The sequence below is a fragment of the Phocoena sinus genome, chromosome 17 (assembly GCF_008692025.1).
Source record: "Phocoena sinus isolate mPhoSin1 chromosome 17, mPhoSin1.pri, whole genome shotgun sequence".
Lineage (NCBI taxonomy): Eukaryota > Metazoa > Chordata > Mammalia > Artiodactyla > Phocoenidae > Phocoena > Phocoena sinus.
The window spans coordinates 52,147,360-52,163,504 of NC_045779.1; the positions used below are offsets into that span (position 1 = coordinate 52,147,360).

The 16,145-nt window shown below is 34.3% G+C and overlaps 1 protein-coding gene across 1 annotated transcript in view; it reads left to right on the forward strand.

Annotated features, from left to right (window-relative positions):
- The window catches only part of PKHD1L1 (PKHD1 like 1), a 156,342-nt gene that overhangs the window by 13,014 nt on the left and 127,183 nt on the right, over positions 1–16,145 (forward strand). The window contains exons 5-11 of the mRNA XM_032610093.1: positions 3,821–3,878; positions 5,119–5,212; positions 8,273–8,326; positions 9,267–9,340; positions 10,252–10,294; positions 14,165–14,235; positions 15,403–15,513. Coding sequence (XP_032465984.1) covers positions 3,821–3,878; positions 5,119–5,212; positions 8,273–8,326; positions 9,267–9,340; positions 10,252–10,294; positions 14,165–14,235; positions 15,403–15,513 — 505 coding nt within the window. The remainder of the gene's footprint in view (positions 1–3,820; positions 3,879–5,118; positions 5,213–8,272; positions 8,327–9,266; positions 9,341–10,251; positions 10,295–14,164; positions 14,236–15,402; positions 15,514–16,145) is intronic.

The window sequence follows — 16,145 nt, forward strand, 5'->3', positions numbered from 1 at the left end:
TTTCTAATGCAATGAGATAAGATGTGACTCCATGCAGCACAGAGCCATTCAAAATTTAGTTACCCTAAATATAGGTGTTCACTATAATAAATTTTCTTCTAAGGACCATCCCATATATTTTAAAAAATTGTATTTATGCTTTAAGTTGTCAATTACCAAGTGCTGTAACGTTCCAATGTAAGATGAAATGCTGAGGAAATTAGTTATGACTTCTGTCCTCAAGAAGCGTCTACGATTCCCAAATATATTGCCAAATATGAATCCCAAATATCTCTGGCTCCCTTCTCTCTCCTTAAATGTGGAGCCATCTTTTGTTTCCTAGAATAAAATACCAAAATGGCTCCAAAGCAACCTAAATTCAACAAATCTCAAACTGGACTTCTCGTATTCCTCCTTAGCCCTACTTTTTGTCTGGTATTTCTCACACATCTCAAGCTAGAAACCTGTTACATCCTTGGTTTCTCCCTTTCCTTCATCTTCAGCCCCAAACCATGATGATCCTACCCTGCAAATTAGCTCTAAAGTTCGTTGTCCCCTTATCTTCTTTCCTGACATGGCCTTGATTTTGATTCTGGCCTTGTCATTTCTCACCCATTATCGCTGTAGCCTGTTGCTCTCTCTGTCCTTCTTCATTACACTGTTCACATGCAACATTCAAGACCATGCACGTTATTATTCCTTTCCCCTGTTCTAAAGAAGAAACATATTATTTCTAATGTATGTACAAATAATGTTTTATATGATTTTTTGTGATATTTCTAATAATAGGCTTCTTAATTAGAAATATATTTATTGCTATTTCTGAATAAAGTTTAACTATCAATATTATCTATTTATTGATAATTCTTACAATGGAAGATGAGAATTTAGCACCTATATTCTTACATCTATTAACTTGTACTGTGTAACACAACTCGCAAGCTTAGCTTCAAGCAGCAATAATTTATATTGCTTATGTAGCCATGGATCAGCTGTGTGGTTCTTCTGTTCTGGGCAGAGCTAGACTGATCCCTGTTGGACTTGCTCGTGTGGCTGTGGTCAGCTGCGCATTAAGTAGGAGGCTTTGCTGCTCTCGGCTAGGTGCTTTCACATTTGGGAGGCCTCAGCTGGAACAACTGAGCTGATCAGGCTTTGTTCTATATAGTGTCTGTACCCTCCAAAAGTAGCCCAGAGTTATTCATATGATGGAGGCAGGGATCCCTCAGGAGAGCAGAAGTATGCAGGGAGCCTTTAGCCCTGGGCTCAGAAATGTCACGCTCCTAGAACCACATTCTAATGGCTGAAACAAGTTCCAAGGCCAGTCCGTATTCAAGCCTCCATCTCTTGATGGGAAGAGCTGCAAAGACATTGCAGGTGAGGATGCAGAGAGAGGAAAATTATAGCCATGTTTGAGATGAAACTGCTACCCCTTCCCACCTCCAACACACACAGATATCCTCCCACTCCTTCTCTCAATTAGATTTGCCCCAGTTTTGGTTAGATCAATATTCATAACAGGATTATGTCTGTATAAGTAATATTCATAGCTGAAACAAGTACTGTACTGTGACTACATTTCTCTCTCATACAGTATTTTGTTTTGCTTGGAGTTAATAACTGGGTTTTTATGTGTGTGTAGGTATTTGCCTAGTTTTCTGTGTATCAAACTCTGCACCAGAAATATGACATTTTTTCAATGTATTTAAATCATTAGGTAATTTATCAAATCATCTTTGCCTAAAAGACATCACTCCTGAATTCTTTTGTGCTCCTTCTCCAGTCTGGACAGCCTGTTCTCTAGATGTGCTGCACAGCAGTCAATCATCATGGGGTCTCCCTTCACCAGCTTTCTGGGGACTTCCTGCCTCTCTCCCTCATGTCACTACTTGCTCCCTAAATCTTATGTCTTCCTTTTTCTTGATTTACTACTCCCTCATGTTAGTGGAGCAAAGTGTACTTAGAAAATAAACTCCTTCTACTAATAGGTTAAAATAAAATCCTTCCAATACTAAAACTTCCATGCTACTCTCACATTTGGTTGACAGTTTAGTTGGGTATAGAACTCTAGTTTGGAATTTTGAAATCATATCTCCATTGTTTCTTGGTCCTGTGTCTTAAACAACCCATGGTGAAGGATCATCTTTTTTAAAAGTTCCAGTCTGTTGTGGCTCAGTATTATGTAAAATACAATAAAAATGTCACAGCAATGTCCAGTTGTTTTAAACGTCTCAAAGTGCGTACCCTTACTTTTTGTTCTTATCAGGACCAATAACTTTTGCACACTTTTATTGGGTTGTTTAAAACCCTTTACAAAATTGCAGACTTGTAGCATCTAATTCTCATACTATTTTCTGATTTTATCTTTAATACTTTTTATCATTATCCTTGACTGCTGTTATTATTCAGACTAATTATTCTTAATTTTCAGAACCTTCTCCCTCATTTTCTATTTTCTATAAAATAACTTGCTCTGCCATCTTCATTGATTCTTTTCTTTGTAGATCGTGTATTAAATTGAAAATCTGTTTCTAATCTAGCTCCTCAAGTAATAATAGTAACTAATATGTTGTTTAATATGCACTCTTCAATTATTTTTTGCCACAGATGTAATTTATATGAGTACACTGTGGCTTAGAGAGATTGATTTACACACAACTTGGTAGTTCCTCTAGCTTTTCCCTTACTACTTCTAAAAATGATATTTTGCCCAAAGTCCATTTGACTAGGTATTATATTACTTATTACTTTTACATAGATTCTCCATTAACCATTTCTGAAGTGTGAAAGAATGAGTCTGAAGTCATTCTTAGCCTCAAATTTCAAAATTTATCTCTTCTTGGAAGTCTGAAAGAAATCTGTCCTTTTACTTTAAGTATCTGGGCATCTTTCTTTTAGGTTATTCCTGAATGAGAATTGGGGGAGGGGACAGCTGACATTTAGTGAGAGTCTACTTTGTGTTAGGTTATTTTTCTTATATAATTTTTGTATTCATGTAGAGGCCATCTTTTTCGCCACCAGAAACCTTCCTCCTCCAAAAAGCTTCAGTTATTCCTCAAAATTACAGCCCATGTTTCTGTCCTCTTCTGTTTTTCTGAGGTACCCTTGTGTTTGTGCAGATGGACTGTTCTTGATCTATTTCTAGCTTGTTTTTCTCCTACATTATTTGTTTTTAGGTGTAGATGTTGATCTGCTTGTATCCCAGTTATTGAGGAAACTTTGTCTATCAGCTCTGCTTTTTGCCGGTTCAGAATTAACTTTGTTTTTCAAATTTCCCTTTTGTGGTAATTATTTCTCATTTTGTCTTTTAAAAAGAAGTTGGCATATGTTTACTTGAATAATAATAGCCAATGTGTCAGGTGGTGTTCTAAGTATATTTTGTATAATAACTCTAGAAAATTATCGTTAGCTTAGTTACTAAAGCTTACTCTGATGAACTCTTTCCAAGTTTTGCTTCTATGTTTTTGAAAAATGCTTTGTTATTTTTCCTTTATAATCTTAACCCAAAGTAGGCTTTCTTTAATTTTATTCCACCAAATTCTTAAAAGTTTTTACCAGAGAGCCTTATTACTGTGGTTTGACTTACACTGATAACAAAAGGATGATTGAATTTTAAAATTCCAAGTAGAAACACTTTGAAATGAAAGAGGATTTTTAGGGAGTAAGGAAAAGATTTTGAATAATCAGAGTAATATTCTAAACTTTATTTCTCGTATATAAAAGGAATATTTTGACAGTCATATTATGGATATTGTTCAAATATAAATAATGTAAGAAGCTGAGATATTTCATAAAACTAGGACCAAAATAGAGATGACTGCTTATCAACAATATTATTTTACAGGCAAAAAGTTTCAGAACCCCAACAATAAGGAGCATCACACCTTTATCTGGAACTCCAGGTCTGTTACACGACAGCTGAAATATCTTTTTTGTTTATAATTGTTAATTAATTTTTAGTACATAAACTTATTATGATACCTAAAAATTTATAAATAGCATTTTCTGATTATAAAACAACTAAAAAAAATTTTTAATGCTTTTTAATAGCTGCATCTGAATCTATTATAATGTATTAAACTTTCTCTCTATTAAGCATTAGTTTGCTTCCAGTGCTTATTATAATAGCTATAGTTATGCCAATTTATAATTCCAACAGGAATATATGAAAATGCCTTTTTCTATAACCTTAACAATTCTAGGTACTCATTTTATTTCAAGAATTTATGTGAAAAATTCTACTCCTATACCTTCTTCTAGGGTGCTGGCCCTGGCTCCACCCGCTCCAAGCCCAGTGGACACTGGGTGCTGGAAGGCAGGAGGCCTTTTCTCCTTTTGTTTTTTTTTTTAAAAAAGAATTTATGTGAAGCATATAGTTGGGTTTTTTTTGAATATTTCCAGTTCTTTGACTTATGTAATTAATTTTGTATTTATTAACCATCTGTATTTCTTCTTTTTATAAATTATTGGTTCATCTCTCTTTTTAAGGCTAGTCATTTTTTTTCATATTAAGTTGCAAGAATTCTTTGCATTTTAAGAATATTAACCATATATACGTCATAGAGATGGGAAATATTTTTTGAATTTATTGTTTGCTTTTAAAATTTATTAGTGATGTTTCTGTCATTCAGACACTTAATTTTTATTATCTAATCTGTAGATCTTAACCTTTGTTATTTCTCCCTTTATTTTTATGCTGTAGAAGATCCCACCATCCCGATTATACAAATATTATATAAATTTTCACTTATTTTTCAAGAGTTTGTATGGTTTAATTGTTTATATTTAATTTTTATTTCACCTAGAATTTATTTCACTTTTTGGCATAAGGTAGGGATCTTATTTACATTTTTTTCAAATAAATCACCCATGACCCAAGCAATATTTATTGAATAATTCATCCTATCTTCCACGAAACACCTCTTTAAGCTATAAATACTTATAGATATCTCTTTAATACTATAATTATTTGTTCATGGTTTATTAGAACTTTCAGAACAATGCTAAACAATAGTAGTGAGCACAAGATGTAAGCGTCTGGATGCTTGTTTTGTTGGGAAAACCTCTAAAGTTTTCGTATTAAGTGTATGGGTATATGGATAGATAATCTTACACAGAGCTTTTTCTTTGTTTTGTTTTTAGGTACACTAATAACAATCCAAGGCAGAATCTTCACTGATGTCTATGGAAGTAATATAGCACTAAGCTCAAATGGGAAAAATGTTAGGATTTTAAGGTAAGTTTTCGATGTGGAGACGTATTCTTATAATTCATAAATGAGATATGATATCCCATGAATAATGGGTCCAACGATATTAAAAACCACTACAATGTTATGGGATTAACTAGTGGTTTTCAGCCATATTAGAGGAAGAAAAATAGACTGTTGCCATGATTCATTGACAAAGAAGCAATGGCCAGTATACCCTTCTCTTTTAGTATGACATAATTGCTTATTTTTCTATGATGGATTTTATTTATAGAAGGTACGTGGAAGCAAGTCCAATAGTAATTAAGCTAAAGTCACAGAACTTCATCACTGGAGAATTTTGTTACTTAATCTAACTGCCTCATTTTGTACATATTAAACAAAAACCTTGGAAGCCTGGAAGTCCATCACTTAGTCAAGGTCAGGAGGAGAACACAAGTCTGCTAACAGGCAATTTGGCACTTTTTCTGCCACATGTCATGTGTGGGACAGTGCTGAAACTAAAAACTGTCAATAGTTTATTAACAGGCTAGGATGTGAATCCTGGTTCTTCCATATACTAACTGTGGACCAGATGGTAACATTGGCTGGTTACCTAACATCAAAAAATACTAGTTGTCCACCTTTTGGGTAGGAAACTAGCACTGTCACTAGAGTTATCTTCCTCTAGCATAGGTGGGGTTATCTCAGTCCTGCCTTGAAAGACTGAAAGTCCTGTCCACTTCCTACAGAATCAGTATCATAGCTTTCAAGGTGCTTCATGCTTACTGAATACATATGTAAAATGAATAAATGGATAAATAATAACTCAGACAGCACACATACACATACATAAGCATATATAATTTTGTAAAACATGCACTTTGAAAGGTTTTACTAAATGAAATAAAGATAATTTATCTGGCATTCTGTGGAGTAGAACTCTCAGTTAAATCACATTTGTATAAATCTATAATATTCTAGAAATAGTCATGTTGATCTTATAATAAAAGAACTACTAAAATAGAGAAACAAATATTTAACATTTCATATGGACAGTTTAGTATAAATAAAGATTTTGTGTATTTCCATATAGTTGAGTGTTATGAATATCTTTTTTAAAAATTGAAGTATAGTTGATTTATAATGTGTTAATTTCTGCTATACAGCAAAGTGACTCAGTTATACATATATATACATTCTTTTTTTATATTCGTTTCATTATGGTTTATCCCAGGACATTGAATATAGTTCCCTGTTACACAGTAGGACCTTGTTGTTCATCCATTCTATATGTAGTAGTTTGCATCTACTAACCCCAAACTCCCAGTCCATCCCTTCCCCACACCCCCTAGTGTTATGAATGTCTTATATTCCAATTCTTAATTTGGGTTCTCTAAGTCATCCTTTCCCTAATGATGGCAGAAAATAGAAAGTTTACCTTTCAAAGTGATTCCTTTTCTTTCTCCACTGTAGTTGAAGTTTACTTCTGTTTAATACAAAGGAATGGATAAAAATTATTTCATGAAATCACAACATCACAGTCAGAAGAGACCTCAGAGGACAGGCTACCCAGCTCCTATACTCTGGTAACCCTGAGATACTATACATAAATAGAAAAAAATTCACACACCTATTAATAGGAGGGACAAAGGTTTTAGAGCTGCATTTATCTCATTTCTACCACATTCATTGTGACACTGGGGCCCTCAAGGCATTTCACTGTGCCTGAGTTCTGTTACTAGGAAACAATGGGCCGAGTCCTGGGCAGGACGTCAGGAGACCCAAGTGATCAAGCTGCTTTTGCTTCTCACAAGTCTTGTCAATTTGGCCAAATCTCCAAATTCAGACCAGGTGCAAATGATAGAGGACATACAAATGACTGAAGAACCTAGTGCCTACTAAGGCACTTTTGGTCTAAAAGATCAGATGTGAAAAAAAGTTAAATATATGTATTTAAGGCCGAATAGGTTAGTATTACCATAGAAAGGCAAACCCAGACCACTTTGGGAATTACGGGGTGCGGTTAAGAGCACACATTGGAGTAGGACTGTCTGGGTTTGAATTCCTGCTCTGTCCCTTACTGGCTGCAGGCTTGGGCAAACTACTTAACCTCCCTGCCTCAGTCTCTTCATCTGTGAAATGGAAGGGTAATAGTTACTAACCCATAAGGTAGTTGCAAGGACTAAATGTGGTAAGTGCCTGTAAATGTTTGCTGCTAAATGTATTATTTAGTTGCAGCGAGGCAAGAAGTTAGAAAGAGAATATGAATTCATAAATCTCTAAAATGGTTACAGTAATTCAGTTTACAACCTAATGTAATGATCAAATGAAAGAATTTGTGTGTATATTAAAAAGTTCAAAGTTCTCTGCAAATAGAAGTCCCTATTTTTTATAGTTGAGGTTTGTATCTGGCCTTATTTTCAGTGTGGGATTTGCTGTCCCAGAAGCTGGGGGTTTGTTCTGATGGTGCAAAGAATGTGATAGCAGTCAGTTACCTGCAAGCCTCTGATCTCCTTGGGTTCTATCAGCCTTAAAGCAATGGGTCGACCTAGTCAGCTGGGGAAACGTGAAGGCAGATTTTCCTCTCAGCTTCTAATCCTTCTCAGCTTCTTTTTCCCATTTCATTGACACTGATGCTGTTAGACATCCTCTTTATCCAATTACTTTGTGGGACCTCTGCTGTGGGCCTTGTTTAATTCTTATAGTATGAAACTTAACTAGAAAATTATATTTTGTATTTGAATTAATTGAACTTCAGGTGGAAGAGTCCCCATTATCTACATTTTCTATTCCCATAGTATTTATCACTTTCTAACACACCAAATATGTTATTATTATCATGTTTATTGTCATTCTCCCCAAGTTAGAATGTCAGTCCTATAAGGGCAGGGATCTTTGTTCTGTTCACTGATGTGTTCCAGTACCTAGAGCAAAAACTGTAGCATAATAAGTGGTCAGTAGATGTTTGTTGAGTGAATGAATGATGGATAATAATAAGTGATTGGGAAAAAATATATAAGGTAGCAGTAAACTTGGTGGGAGGAGAGCATTTTGAAATAATGTATTAAACACAATTTGATCATTTCCAATAAAATATTTATACAGAGTTTATATTGGAGGAATGCCCTGTGAACTTCTCATACCACAATCTGATAATTTGTAAGTAATTCAATTAATTTTCTTTAGAAAAATAAATAGTAGATACAAACATACTAGTAAGTAATTCAAATAATTTTCTTTAGAAAAATAAATAGTAGATACAAACATACTAGATTTAAATAGTAATTTCTAGCAATATTGCATAGCTGAATGCTTTATAACATTATAAAGATTATAACATTATAATGCTTTGTAATATTTTTACAGTAAATTATCAATCATTTATATAGTTAGATGTAACCTGATATCTACTATCTCCAGTATAGTATGATATGAACTGCTTTTATTTTTTTTTTTTTTTTTTTTTTTTTTTATTTTATTTTATTTATTTATTTATTTATTTATGGCTGTGTTGGGTCTTCGTTTCTGTGCGAGGGCTTCCTCTGGTTGCGGTGAGCGGGGGCCACTCTTCATTGCAGTGCGCGGGTCTCTCACTGTCGCAGCCTCTCTTGTTGCGGAGCGCAAGCTCGAGACGCGCAGGCTCAGTAGTTGTGGCTCACGGGCCCAGTTGCTCCGCGGCATGTGGGACCTTCCCAGACCAGGGCTCGAACCCGTGTCCCCTGCATTGGCAGGCAGATTCTCAACCACTGCGCCACCAGGGAAGACCCTGAACTGCTTTTAGATTATTTTGAGAAAGATGTTTTGAGAAATACCTTTATCAAATAATTGTTTCACTTGGTAATGTTTTAAATTCTTTGAAAGGAATATCAATGGGGATAACCAAATTAATTACAAAATATTTAATTTTCAAATGAAGTTTTATTCAAATAACTTCAACCAAGACTGGGAAGTATTTTCATTTTACAAAAATTTTTGTTGTAGCAACAGTTTCTATCCTGATATATATTCTGAAATTCATAAGATGTTTTTAAGGGAAACACAATATTTTAAAACTTTAGTGTCAATATAAACTTTGAAATTAACATATATATTTTATTAGGTATGGTCTAAAACTAGATCACCCAAATGGAGACATGGGTTCTATGATTTGTAAGACGACTGGAACTTACATTGGTAAGTGTTAGTCGTCATTCTTCATTGTTCTCAGAAATGCCTATTTCCTTGTTTTGTATTCTCTTAGACCTCTCCTATGGCCTCATCCCTTTTTTTTAAAATTAGCATTTCCTCTTTACCTTGGCTTCTTTTCAGTGTCATGTAAGCATGTATGAATTACCTTTTTCTAAGGTTGACATTGAAGTAAGCTTCTTCAAGTTTCTTTTTTCTTTTCTTCTGTCATCCAGATGATTCCATTACTAATTTACCTGTAGCTTTACTTTTACTGTTTTTTTCTCCTTGCTCTATGTACTTTAGACTCATAAACCTTTTAGTTATTGAATGAGCTTTATTCCTTCTGTCTCAGGACCTTTGCAAACTTCCCATCCTGAGAGTTTCAGATAAAATGTCATGTCTTCAAAAAACCCTGATCCCCAGCTTTACATTCTCAAAGTTCGTTCTCCTTCTGATTGATAGCTTTATCACAGTTTTTAGTTCTCTGTGTCATTGCTTTTGACTGACTGTATCCTCCACTTGGCAGTGTGCTCTTTGAGAAGAGCAAACCGTGTGCTCACCCTGCATCTCTCAACCCGTAGCTGAGTGTCTGACTCAATTAAGTAGCTGTTAAATGAATGAAAGAAAATTGAGGGCAATATGGTTACATATATATTCTTTTCTTCTCCTTCATTCATTATTATATTTTGTCAGGTTTTCCTGGTTATAACCTTGAGACATATTATTCTGTATATCTTAAAGTACTAGGTACTTTAAGATATTTCAGTTTTCATTTCTTTGAGGATTAGTAGACGGTTGCATAATTACAGTGTTAATTTTATATTTCTTTTCTTTGTTTTAAATCAGCTTTATAATACAGAGTTATTGTTCTCCTGTGATTGAGAATTTAATTGATTGCGTATATTAATTAATTCCAGGTCATCACAATGTCAGCTTCATCTTGGATAGTGATTACGGAAGGTAGGTCATTTTGTAAATAATAATTTTCATAATTAATTCAACTGGGTAAATAAAATAAAAGTGTACATTTACTTTGTGCTATATAGATCCCTAGATTAAAAAATTAATCCCTTTCTTCCCCCAAATTAACATTTAAGGGATCTGTAACTCCTGTTCACTCATAATTTGTGCCTCAGACATGGCCTTCCAATTGTTGGGAAATCTAGCATTACCTAAAACAATAACTAAAAAAATCTTTGACTGTGATATTATAAAGTGTTATTTTATGTTTTGTCATCCTTCTTATTTAATTAAAATTGTTTTGATAGCTAAGTAATTAAATTTTGATTTGAACTAATGTAAGAATAAATAAAACCTCATGGTTAATATTACCTGATAATGGTTTTCTCTTAAAGTGTCAGGACAAATAGAGTTTTGAAAGATGGTAGTTATAGCTTTTAATTGTTCATTTTAACACCAATGTTAATATATTTATGATTTTTACTAAAACTAGAACTTATTTCCAGATATCCTAATTTCAGTCAGAAAGATCATCACACGCTTACAGAAATACCAGAATATGCAAGTCTCAACACATGTTGCAAATGTCATATTATAGATAATAATAATGAACATTTAGTAGCAGGCATGGTGTTAGGCACTTTACATATATTATCTAGTTTAATACTCCCAAAGAACCTATAAATTGAATGTTATCATCCACCCCATATTGCACACTGAGAAAATGAGGCTTAGGAACATTAAATAATTTGCCCAAGGATATTCAGCTAGTAGGAAGCAGAGCTAGAATGTGAACTCATGCAGTCTGACTCCAGGGCCTAAGCCTTTTATTCCAGTGCTCTGCCATGACTGATGGAGGGTTTCAGTCACAGAACCACATCTCATCAGTATTTAACATCCTGACTCAGGATTCTCTAACATGGTGGGATCACCCCACTCCTGGAGTATTTGCAAATGTTGGGGGGTGGCATTTGTTGGCAGTCCCACTAACTATAGCATGCTAATGGCGTTTTATGGGCAGGACCATGATGTGCCAAACCTAAATGAATTGTTCTTCCCAAAATGTCATAGCATCTTCCACTGGGAAAGTAAGCTGGTTGATAGAAATCCAAATAAGTTACAAGATTTAGCCATGCAGTCCTAATATGTCAGTAGTAGACCAATGATAAAATAGGTCTATTGATTTCTTTTTTGTCTCTGAAGAGAGACTCAGTGCTTAGAAGTTTGGAAAGAGTGGCAATATTGTAATCAGAGTAGATGTTATTCCTGTTCATTGTTTACAGACTGCAAGAGAAGGGTGAGATTTGGTCTCTGCATGTATGGAAATGCAGTTGAGTCGGTGAAACCAAATCCATTATCACTGTATTTAGGCATGAGCTAGTTCTAGACACCTAGAGGCAATATGTTTATTACCAAGTTATAAACCTGGGCTGGACACTGTTTTTTTTAAATTGTGGGTCCCCAAAGCACAGGGACTATATTTTCTTTTTAAAAAAAATTTTTAACAGTTTTTTGGGCTGTGCCACGCAGCTTGCAGGATCTTAATTCCCCGACCAGGGATTGACCACAGGCCCTGGCGGTGAAAGCACCAAGTCCTAACCACTGGACACTTCATTATAGAATAATATATACTGCTCTAAAATCATGAAGAATATTATAATTCAAGATAAGCCAGAGTGGATGATATGTAAATGGTGCTAAGATTTACCTTTATGATTTACATGGGGCAAATGACACAGTCCCATGACTTAACTGTGATTTGCTGCAAGGACATGGCCTACTTACATATAATTTGATAAGATTAGACAATAGGATTTTATTGAAAATACTAGAGAAATATGTCAGAAGCAACAATTACTCAGTTTTAAATTATTTCATGAACTATATATGGTTCTTTTATGCTCTCAATGTCATTCTTCCTAAGGTGAGAAAAGTGACTTCTTAGTCCTGAGTCTGTATGAAAGGTACTAATTGCCAAATCCATCATATGTTTCTCAGAGAAATAATTACCCAAAAATAGAACATTTGAGTGATCAAGCTTGAATGTGATTAATAAGTATACGTAAGTCAATATGTGGCATTAACATGCCCCCAATTTTCAATTTTAAAAAGTCAGAAAATTTGCACACATATAGGCAAAAATATTGCATAAAATTGTTAATTCTGTGATCTTGACTTATAATCATTTTTTTCCTTTTTAAGCCAATGGATTTCCTTTTGTATTAGTGTCTCAGAATTTAAGAAATTGTGTTTCTATATAAAACAATCTTATGAATTTAAGATAACTGTTAAAAATATGACATTTACTACTTGAGAGCCTAGTTTTAAGATTACATGGCATTTAAAAACATTATCACTTTATAAGTTATAAAATCCATATTTTACAAATTTCAGGAGTATTCCTGAATATCAGATGAACCAATTAGACAGTATTGTGGCACCCATTCTGTATTTCTTTTTTTTTTTGAAGTTTAGTTGATTTACAATGTTGTATGCATTCTGTATTTCTTTTAATAACCAACCTTCTCTCTTCTATTACCCCAAGTTCAAACAACAGCTGTTCCAAACTGATAAGGTTTATATGAGGCTCGCTTAATTGAGAAATGCCTAGTCATTATCAATGAATTAGTGAAAATCACCTCAGTGTCATACCAAATAAATTACATTCAAATTTTATTTCAGGAGGCAATTTTCCCACCAACTTAAAAAGCAGAGTTAATTTTTCAGATGCAGGATCTGACCCCAGACAACATTGTCGGAACTGGCATCATTTCAGATCTTTGAGAAATCAGCTGAAAATCTTATAACATAAAAATATAAAATCTAGTATGAACTTCTTAAATAACTAATTTAGCATAAAATATTTTCAGGGACTCTTTAGCTTTGCAAATGCAAATTATAATGCCTGTGTTAGACTTATAGGGAGTTAACTCTTGGTCTCCACCACAAGATTTGCATTATCCTTTTAGATTCCAGTTCATTGTGTTATAATTATGGTGAATGGGTTTAGGTCTTAATATTGGAATTTCTTAACTTTTCTAATTATGAATTTAATTGAGGTAATTAAGAGAACAGCATTTAATTTTAGGATCAGATTCCTTCCTTTCCTAATCCTCTAGACTATGGAAGTGCAAGTATGTATCTGTCAAAAATATGAATAGGTTCTGTGTTTATTAAGGGTGACTTAACTCTGGTGGACTGTTGTGAACTTGCTGTCATCCATTTGTATTCTCATGTAAGTTAGTGGCAAGAGAGGAGAACTGTGTAGTACCCAGGGCTCTGGACTCAAACTGCCTGGGTTCAAATTCTATTTCTGCTACTTACTGTCTTTGTGATCTTGACTAAGATAAAAATTCTCTGAGTTTTACCTACTTCATGTAATATCAAATTGAAAATTTAATAGCATAATAAATTAAAAGCGTAAAAAATCTTAGCTTAAAAGCTTAAAAATCTTAGCATACCTGATAAGTGTTCAATAATGTTAGTTATTCTGACAGTAAATGGGTTATAAGAGCATAGAGCACTCTGGGGTGGTCATCAGTAGAGCCCAGCTTTTATGAAGGGCAGTCCTCCTGTCTGTTTATTTTTTATGTTAATATAAATTCTTACTTTATTGAAGTATAATTTGCATATAATAAAATGTACATATTTTAAGTGTACAGTTCAGTGAGTTCTGACAAATATATCTTCATGTATTTGTGTTATCAATAACTAAATCAGGATGTAGAATAATTTTATCCTCCTGAAAAGTTCTTTCCTGCTCCTTTGTAAATTATATGATTTCTATCACTAAAGTAAAAAAAAAAAAAGAAACAGTTTCCTAAAATAAAGGTCATTTTTAAAGCAAGAATTTTTACTTTTTTTAAACAGGAGTTTACCACAAAAAATGGCATATTTTGTTTCTTCTCTCAATAAAATTTCAATGTTTCAAACGTATGCAGGTATGTGACCTTTCTGTGTGTGGGGTGGGGGGCAGGAGAAGAGATATTTCATCAAATCAAATACAACAGTGACTGTAAAGTGTACTATATTATGTTACGTAATTCTAAGAAAGGAAACACACCTAAGATGAGGAGTGAAATAGGAAGTCCTGACATTAAGCTACGATCCTGAAAACTACATTTCTGGTGTAAGGTTGATTGAGAAATACACTTATCACACTAAAAGAGACAGCAGGGAAACTTGTGCATCTCAACTTGGGCTGTTGATCAAGGGAGGAAAAAAAAATCTCTGCTGTCAATTGAAACCACAAACCAGCACTCTCTGAGATTTATGCTGTCAGTGTGGTCCAAAAGAATCCTCAAGCAGATCATAATTTATTTTAATTTAATGAGGTCTAAGGTTGGTAGTGCCCCTAGGCGAGTGTCAGAAGCAAACACAACCCCTTCTGGAAGAATAATACTTCCTTCCGGGTCTGGGATGATTCAGATTTCAAAGGTGTTCAAATGTGAAAAAAATGTATGTCTTGGAATCAATCAAATATGATCTATCCTGGCTTTTTCTAGAAACTTATTTAATGTGAAACTTCTATGTGAAAATACATAGAACTTCGATAGATTGAACTAATAAGGGTAAATTTTAATAAGAATCTACCATATGTTATGCACTGGGCTATTTTACCAATATACCTAAGACTTTTATATATAAAGCCACAAGAATTCCAATCATAGTTAATATATTAGTATATGAAAAAAATATAAGATGTTGGCCCATAAATTTAAGGAAGATTCATTCTTCAAGAGCATAGAGAAGAGGCTGTTCTCTTTGCCTTCCTGTTTTCTTTTGGAACCAAACATCTATGCTCAGCCCAGGTTTTCCTTGTTCTCTGGATCCTTCTGTTACCAGTGTCTCTTTAGTACTAGTTACCACTAACGCCTGGTCCCCAGAAGATGTAGGTCTCTGTGAAAGCCATGTTTATAGTCCTCTTTGCAGGATTGCATCAGAGACAAAATAATGAAACACCTGATACTTTCATTTGGTAATCCAGTACCTTCACTGTGTTATGTACTATGGCTAGGTAATTTGGAAAATTGGTAAAAATCAAACATTTGTGTTTATGTGTAATATTCATGGCATTGTATTTCTTGTCCTTGCCCTCCCCCTCCCAGAGGTCACTAAGGTTTCACCTTCACAAGGAAGCATTCAAGGCGGCACCATGCTAACAATAAGTGGACGGTTCTTTGATGAGACAGATTTCCCAGTCAGAGTTTTTGTTGGAGGTAATTTTCATGATTTTTAATAAAAGAACCAATCCTTCCTTTTCTTTAATAACATCTAAGAAGAATAAGTCTTTTCTTAATTAATGCTTAATTTAAAAGCTGTGTATTTTCAGATGGGCATTTGGTTCTGGGGCTTGATGCTTTTCCCACTGCAATTCTCCAGTGAGGACCACTCCTTGCAGCCTTATATGACCAAGATGTGGGCTTTGAGGTCAGCACCGAAGGGCATTGCATGGCAGCATCATGGCTGCCATCAACAAATTCCTCACCACACTTAGCGACACACGTACCCTCTACTTAATAGACTCTTAAATTACCTTTTTGAACTGTTATTATTTCTTAAAGGGTTAGGTAATTATGGGAAATTTAAAGTGGTATTTAGGGATACTCTCCTCATCCCCTTGTCATATACGGTGCCTTATCTGGACATCAGTAATTATAGATGGTAACTGGCCTTAGAAAGAGCATCAATTAATGTGTTGTATGTTCACAGCTGCACATCAGGCTTGATTCTCTGGTTATGCATCACTTTTATATGTCTGGTCCAGATCTGTTCAGAGGTAGGGTGCTAGGCAGCTCAAATAGGAAGTTGGGGATGAATGTAACAGTGGGGGTCTTCCCACTCAGTTATA